Source organism: Rhipicephalus sanguineus, chromosome 1, assembly GCF_013339695.2.
Source record: "Rhipicephalus sanguineus isolate Rsan-2018 chromosome 1, BIME_Rsan_1.4, whole genome shotgun sequence".
Taxonomy (NCBI): Eukaryota; Metazoa; Arthropoda; class Arachnida; order Ixodida; family Ixodidae; genus Rhipicephalus; species Rhipicephalus sanguineus.
The window spans coordinates 339,781,355-339,790,065 of record NC_051176.1 but is presented as its reverse complement, the minus strand read 5'-3'; the positions used below and the strand labels follow the sequence as shown (position 1 = coordinate 339,790,065).

At 46.7% G+C, this 8,711-nt stretch overlaps 1 protein-coding gene across 1 annotated transcript in view; it reads right to left on the bottom strand.

Annotated features, from left to right (window-relative positions):
* Positions 1 to 408: 408 nt before the first annotated feature.
* Positions 409 to 8,711, bottom strand: part of LOC119379612 (uncharacterized) — a 93,794-nt gene continuing 85,491 nt past the window's right edge. Inside the window, exon 19 of the mRNA XM_049413424.1 lies at positions 409 to 714. Within this exon, the coding sequence (XP_049269381.1) occupies positions 588 to 714 (127 nt within the window). The 3' untranslated portion in view covers positions 409 to 587. The remainder of the gene's footprint in view (positions 715 to 8,711) is intronic.

Genomic DNA, 8,711 nt, shown 5'->3' with positions numbered 1-8,711 from the left:
GTCAGTCATGTTTGTCATAGTCATACCCTCCTATGCAAATTTAGATAGATAGATAGATAGATAGATAGATAGATAGATAGATAGATAGATAGATAGATAGATAGATACAGGCACGTAGCCAGGATTTTTTTTCGGGGGGGGGGGAATCCTAATTGTTCGAAAGAAGCTCTTTCCATGGCAAAAAGAAAAAAGAAATTTGCCCGGGAATATAGAAGCCTGGACGAATTTCGGGGGGGGGGGGGGGGCTTGCCTACGTGCCTGGATAGATACGCTCAAAGCGCCGTTGGTTCGCTATTCAATAAAGACTGCAACGCAAACATGCAAACACATCTTACCCACTTTTCTTAGTGCTATGTTCCTGCTCGCTAGCAGTTCCTGTTGAACTCTTTAATGCAATCAGAAAATCACTGATGCTCTGAGAGATTTATTTTTTTTTTTCTGATTTAAACAAACGGGGCCCTTTGTAACACAACAATGTCCTTAACAGAGCACAACTGTTTCACGTTCAGTTTTTCAAACTCCAAGGTCCCTAACTTTTGGTTGTGACTGGGAGCATCACATGGAGATGAAAACAGGCCATTGCAGCATTACGTTCTCTGCAACAAACCCGCTGACATCATTGCGGCTGAGGACTGCTTCCTTCGTAGCAAAATGTCCTTCAAGTTGACGTGGACTTTCTCTTTGTTGGCCACAGGCACGGAATTGAAACAAAACCTGTTTGAGGACAAGGAAAAGAAAGAGATAGTACAAAAGTTAACTCATAGTACTAAAAACGGCGGAGCAATAACAACCTCCGCAAGCGTAACAAGTCAAAGTAGACATCTTGTTAAAAAAAAAAAAAAGCGTCGCCATCACCATTCGCTGATAGTGATCCAAGACATATTGCGCAGTTCCTTGGTATGACTAGTGTTACACGACCTCCAAAAGTTAAAGCGCACGCCGCGGCAGGCCCTGCGCGCTGAAAAATCGCGGAGGCGTTGTGCTAGGATCTGCTACAGACCAGGTGCACAGGTCATTTTATGTGCCATTTACAGACCGCAACAGCCCTGCAGCTTTGTGAAGATTGATTCAGTAGGGGTACAACAGCACGGGCGTAGCCGGGATTTTGCACAGCGGGAGGTTGACATCCCAATATGTCCATGTATACAGGCGCGCATGGCGGTTTACCTTTCAAGCGGGAAAGTGGGTGGGGGTGACTGACATTGAAATGGTGATTGGAAATAAATAAATAATAATAATAATAATTCACGTTGCGATTACCATTAATACAACACAGTAACAATATTAATGCGATAACTTGCCGGCGGCTAGTTATCTTTTGGTCCACTCTAATTTCTTCACACTTATACCAAAAATACTAGAAATAACATTCTCTATACTAGCGTTGGCTTGATTGTCTGTTAGTTCTCATTAATGTTGTGTCTAACAAGGAAAAACGAGCCCTTAAAGTTCCCCTTCTTTAGTAACAATGACGGATTTCAAAAGTTTCAAATTGTGGCGGCCGGGTGGTACTGCATCAATGACAATGTGTGTAGCGCAAATAACACGGACACGAAGGACACAAGACGACAAAAACAGAAGTCATGTTTGTCGTCCCGCGTATTTTGTGTCCATGTTATTCTGCGCTACAAACTGTCACTGAGTCATAAGTTTGTCGCGTGTCATGCGCGCTGCTTGGCACTGCGCCCACAAACACTTCAGGGAGGAGGGACCCCTGGATGCGTGTGCACGTCACACATACAGTGCTGCAAAAAATATTGGGGGAGGGGGGTTACTAGTCGCTACTTATTTATCGCCAATGAGCAACAGTGAAATTTCGTTGCAGTTGGCCTTTGGAGCTGATCGAAGCTGGGCTTCTATTTGGGACAATAATTTTATGGACTGTAGTGAAGCCTTGGAGCTGTGCGATGGGTTGTCCTCCTGCTCCACAGATTCATGCTGAGTCACGGTCCACTCCAGGAGCTTCTCCGCTATCGATGCCGTGTCTTCTTGACGGAAGTCGTCGAAGCCATTCTCAGCGTGCCATGCCGTTCACCGCAAAACTACTGCTTACCACCCGCAGACGAATGACCTCATCGAACGCTTTAACTGTACGCTCGGCGACATGCTCCCAATGTACGTCGCCGCCGATCACACATCGGGATGCCATTCTGCCCTTCGTCACCAACGCCTACAATACCGTCCCTCAGAGCACTACTAGTTTTTCACCATTCTTGTTACTGTACGGAAGGCACCCGTCGCCATCGCCCCCCCCCCCCCCCCCCCCCCAATAAGTCAATGCATGGGGTAGACTTTGCGCCCCCCTCTTCTTGGGTGGCTAGGGAAAGCACCCCCCCCTGGACGCACGCCTATGCCCGTCGCACACAATCGACATGATTCTTCCATACAAGCCGGATCCATCTGAGTGTGCACCTATTTCTGTGCGGAAGAGTGTCGCGAGCTTGCCAAGACCTTTACAACGCATGAACAGAGCGGCAGAAGAGCATTCGCGGTGACAACACCACTTATGCGCCCACGTTCCTCCCTGGAGCGCTTTTATGGCTCTCGGTCCCTAGCACTGCAACTGGCCTATCTGCCCAAATACAAAGGCCCCTACCGTGTCGTCGAACGCACATCCCCGGTTAACTACCTGATCGAACACATAGAACCATCTTCGGACATGCGCCGTCGAGGGCGCGACATTGTCAACGTGGAGCGCCTCAAGGCCTACCATGACCCGCTCATGGTCACAAGCGGTTAGGTCGCCAGGCGGCTCCCTTTTCGTACCCGAGGTATTTGTAGTGAAGCCTTGGAGCTGTGTGATGGGTCGTCCTCTTCGGCTCCTTTCTGGCGGAACGCCGCTCGAGCTGGGAGTCCGCGCTCTGCCTTGACTGTCGCCATTATTCATTGTCGCCGAGTGCCGATCGCCGAGTCAAACGACTTTACAGCTGTGGACGATTACATCATACGCATGCCATTTTCAAGCGACAGTGACAAGTTTGGCCGTAGCGGCGGTCAATCTGTCTGCCGCAAGAACCGGATTTCTGTTTATCGTCCGGAAAAGGGTGTTGAATCGAGTTATGGCTCCAAGGGACCCCGTTTGCTGTTGGAGGGAAGGGGCAGCCCTGTAGTAAACGCATGCCTGCTAGCGCGCCAAGAAATAATACCTAAGTCTATTGACAATTTTCTCATTTGCCTTGCTGAAATAACACTGCTTTATTTATACTGAGACTCAAATAGTTACGGGAAGTCGTAGGTAAACAACAATTATTGTTCACTTCACAAGAGTGTCTTTTTTTCTTTCCATTTTAGTCAGCACCACGTTTCCTGCACGCCTGTTTTCCGAAGTAAACATGGCGTCCGCGACGTGTGGGCCAGTGCGCGGCCGCAAACTCGCCGTTTAATTATCCAAGTAAAATATACTCTTAACATGACGCTGAAATGTACACTGAACAATCGAAATGTCTCACTCCCATTAAAAGCGTTAGCGGTGCTATGGGGTGAAACCGAAATCAGCTGCAAGCTGCCATACTAACTCGAATGTGTGGATGCCCGCCTCCGTAGCCTTCGCTCCACTGCCAAAATGAGCTGTCTCCGAGTGCAGTTTTTTTTTTACTTCGAGGTAACATGTACCAACTGGCCCTTCAGCAAACCCTACTCCCTATTCTTCTCCGCTTCTTGCTCTGCGTTGTTGGTTCTTCTCTTTCAAATAAGTACGTAATACGCGCATATGTATGTTTTGTGGGGATGCTCGCCAGTGTCGCATCGCCCAAGTTTTCACCGCATGGGGCTCGCGTATTCTGTAATCAAGAGCCACTATGTTCCAGCGACTCCAAGATGCGATTACTGTAATCCGGCTTCATAATGCGTGGACCACGTCGAGGTCAGCGTAGAGTGCCTCAATCTCCTCCTCGCACAGCGGCAAGCGAAAAGGACATCCAAGACACTCTGGTACCTTAGCGTAGTTGCGCAGGTTGCACCTGATGGCAAGGAACGGGCTTCCTCCTCTTTGCTTGTGGACCGGTCACCGCAGCCGCACGGAGTCCTCTTGGCTTGGCGCGCTCGGTAGGGAGCTCCGAGGGGCTGTCCCGCGGAAACCTTCTCGTTCCCTCGAATGTGCCTACGCTCGCGATGACTCACGAGCGAACATCACTCGTTCGATGGCTCTACTCCGTGACGCGCTACACTGGCAAGCTATTGGTTGTACGTTCTTGCAGGCTAGTTGGTTTACAATTTGAGTGAGAGGCTGAAACTTCCCGAAAAAACGAGGGATGGGGGGGGGGGGGCAGTTTTAAATATTGCCTTGCAGTGCACTTGCAACGTGTTTATAGGCGTACGAATGTATTTGATAGGAAATCTGTCGACTTTTTTTAAAGCATCGTGTCCATGCTTCATCACACTTTCCTTCAATGCTGCGACAAGGTACGCTTGTCGCATTGTTCAAATATTGCTTGCATGGGGATCATTTATAATGCTAGTTTTGAATGTTCTCAGAACTAGAGAGTTTCAACAAAGGATTGATGGCCTACCTTTTTTGTCATCATTATAAGTGAATGAAGGCAATGTATTGAAGCTTTTCAGCCCCACAAATCTTCCTGGCAAGAAGCAGAGTCCAACATACATATTCCTTGAGTGGAAACTGTGCACAGGGACAGGTCATAGGAAGGGATATACAACACTGCTGTCCCTTGAAGTGTACATCATTATGTCCTGTGCCTGTGTGCTGTTTCCACTCAAGTCATGATCCAACTAGACAAAATGCATATACTTCTGCAATATATATAGTCCATGCCAACTAATATGTTTCACCATTATTCTTGTTGCAAAAAATTTGACATCAAATGCTACATTTTAAAGTTTCAAAATTTGCAAAGAATTTAAGAGGAAGTGAACTGTGATTTCTTTGGAACACTTTGCAGTCAGCATCAAACCATTTGCCAAGAAAATTGGAAAAACCTCCAGCGATAACCTCTAGTACATAAAACTATCATGTCAAACTATGAGCAATAAGAGATGTACACAAGAAGATAGAAAATTCCGTGGCAATTTAGCAGTAGATGCAAGAGAAATAGATTAGAATTACTTTAGTTATCTTCAATTACCTTGATAATCAACAGTAGCATACATTTGTCAACAGTGGTGGTATTACATGAACAAGTGTGGCAAACTAGCTTCGAACAACGGGTCAGCTTCATACGAACTTTTTTCCACATTGCCCCTTCCTCCTAATCAGAGGCATCAGTATGGTGCATTCAGACGATGGACTGAATCTGGATTTGTCCAGGACGCGGATGACTATTCCGCGGATAATCCGCCTGCAGGTGCATCCACACGACGGGTGGGGTCCTAGCGGACGACAGCACCAGAGAACCAGATTACTCTCGACCGCAGCTTCTGCGCTAGCTGCCAGCAGATCGGTTTGAGAGTATACGACATTGAGGCCAACAGAACACGATGCTCACTTTGTCGAATCTCTAACATTGATGAGGACTGTAATTTGCGTTGGTGAAAACCGCGTTGTGAGCAGAAAGGCTGCATGGAAAGAAAGCCTCTAAGCAGCGGCTCTCTGTACAGAGAGCTGCTGAAGACTGACCTTGCTGCTGTCGCACAAGGGGCCCCGCATGCGAAGGGAGGATACAGTGATGCGCTCATTTATATCGGCAGTGTTCTTCTTTTGCGGATAACAGGTACTGACCGTGCACATTGCTCTGCTGCACATTGTGTTTCTACCTCTTAGTTCGCATCTTTACCTGAAGTGCAGTGTTGAAACACAGGCTGTATTCTAAGACAACTCTCGGCGACAGCGCCACTTTGCCTGCCCTAGAATCCCGCATGTGCAATGAATACAGCGGCAACCTACCTGCTATTCTACAACCCGCCATTCTGCGCATTGAAAGTGATAGATGTCTCAGTGGTGATGGTCTTAGAATACAGCCCCAGAAATAAACTGAACCATGCGCTAGCAAACAATGAACTGATGTCGACAGTGAAGACTGCCATACTAGCTGTACGGCTCGAGCAGAAGAAAAGTGTACTGGTTGCCAGACACTGCTGGTTTGACAGCTAAAGCTGCACTGTTCCGCCGCCAGAATCGCGATGTGTAAAGCAGGTTGGGATTATCTGTCCGTGAGCTGCGCTGACGAGGGGAATCGCTGATGTGAGGTCACATTACATGCCGTCTGCCCCTCCAAATCCAGACTCGGTCCATCGCCTGAATGAACCATTACAGGGGGACAAGTTTGCATCCCCTCACCCAGTCATCATTTCTATGAAAAATATCTCCTTGCTTGGCCTCCTCAAAGAGTACAGTAACTTAATATCACTGCAATCAATTTCCATAAGTTTCCCGTAAATAAAATACTGCCTTAGCGAAAGAAAAAAAAAAGCAAATGGCAGTATGGCAACTTTTCTTGAATGTTATGGTGGTTAGGACTTACACAGGATAGGGGACATTAGTGGCCTTGCAAAAAACTGATGGTCAAGGATGCCAGTACTAGTTCTCAGTTTACTGACACCATCAAAAGCCACATTTATCAAACCCAGTGGCGGTATAGCTAGTTTGGGATTTCGAGCAATTTTTTAAGCAGGAGAAGAGCAGTTATGAAGCAGATAAAATAGTGTTTGGGATCAAGTGGAGCAGTATAACATTAAAGGGGCCATGACACGGTCACAAAACAATTTGTGGTTTTCAGCAAAGGATAGAAGTAGAGAGTGTATTGTAGCTATACGTATATAAAAAATGCACTGTAGAAGAATAGTTCAGTACAAAATAAGCCCCAGAAGTTGCCCGCTATAAGCCCCGCCCACCACCAGCAACCGCCATTTTGCCATGGCATGTGTGACATGTGCTGCACGGAGCGGAGCCACCTTCTACCAAAGTTTCGGCAGCTGCAAATCGTTCAATTTCAATGCCAAGCTGAAGAAAGCTGAAATGGCTTGATTGCGCATGCAGCTGATGAGGGCATAAAATTTTGCCGGAATGCAGATGCTCAAATGTAAAGAAAGACACAAAAACAACAATAGGAAAGCAGCCATCAGTCCTCTACATGAAAGAATACTATGAAATGTTGCAAATAGACTTTCAATATGAAAGTTATGCTGGTAGGCACAAATTACAACTGCACTACAACAATGTTGTGTCGGCAGGCATCAAGCAAAATGACAACAAAGCCTTTCTTCATTCCACCGCAATACACAAGATGTGTATTGTGAAGCATTTATTTGTGACAAGGGCAAGCACGGCACATAAGGTTTCTGCAAGCAACTGTTGTCAAAATGTCACTTCAACCAGAAAAACCAACTTAACAAAACCTGCAGCCTAACCATTGAAAGAAATATAAAATTTGTGAACACTGCCTTCAGTTCGCAATTACCTAGGTGCACAGTACACCCTGCCATCAGCCCAATTTAATATGGCTAATGCCTCATCGTGCACAACGATAAGGCGCTGACTGTTATTAACTGTTGTAAAGCACAAATAACCATAGAATGCATACATCACATGTGGTATAAAGTGTACGTACTGAAATAATTGAAAGCTTTAGTTGGGTGTCAGCAGCAGCACAGCACATGCATGGAGCTTTTGGAGGCAGCAGTGAGCATGTGCAGTACAAAGCAGCATGGCCTGCATCTGGCCTCAACCCAGTTTTTTTCAGTAACTGCGTTGCAGCTGTTCTGGCCTATGTGTGACGCTCTTGTGTGTACTCGTACAAATGCAAAAGCGCACTTTGAAGATCAGTCTAAATGAAAGAAGCCACGAGGGTTCCAGCAGCAGCAGTAATCAAATTCTTTATACTAAACAGCTTTTAGATCAGGGAGAGAGGGGGAGTAAGCAGCGCTGAGCAACAAGCATACATCTAACAATTGCTGTTCCGTGGGTGTGCGTTTAGAACATGTGTACACTGTTGCATGCTGTGTACAGGAATGGTTGTAGATGCTTAACTAAAACTGTCAATTGATTGCTTATAGACCATGTATTGTGGCCCTAAGGAAGCTATCGGGAAGCTTTTTTCTTGCGGCTTGATGCCGGCCATGGCAGCAGCATCCTGATGTATGAGGGGTTCTCAAATTAGGTTTCATGAAAAGCGTTTTAGGGCTCTGCAAGTGGATGAATCCCCAACTCCGTCTCCATAGGGTAATAGATCGCTGACTGCCTGTAGTGGCCTAGCGATTAGTGCATGCCATGAACCCCAAGGATGACTGTGCTCCACAAAAGGTCCTTTGCTGCTTCAGTAAGTGGTGTTACCAGTCGTTCAATGATTCCAGATTCAGTGCGAGTATGGAAACACCTTACAGATAGGCACTGGAAATGCAGAGAGCCATTATTGTTGTCACTGACAAATGTGCCAGTATGACTTATCACCAACTGCCTTGTCATAAGCATCCTCCACTGCTTCAGCTATCTCCTCAGCAGTGTGTAGCACACCGCTGTTGTAAGCATACTGCATGCTTTAATAGGCAACAACCCAAATGCTCCGTGCTACCATTCACTCCCACCTCCTTGAGCAGGAAACGCGGAGTGTGCATTGTCTGCAGAAACGAAAGCAGCTCGCTGTCACTGCACTGGCCCATCAAAATGCTCGTCGCACCTGTGCAGTCAGGAGAGACTTGGGTCCGAGTTAACCTCACTGCACAGACAGCTTGGCAAATGCTTGCATACTGTACAGCAAGCGTTCAGCGAATGACAGCACAAGCTTAGTAGGTGGCGTGCGCTACACAAATAGTTAGGTATG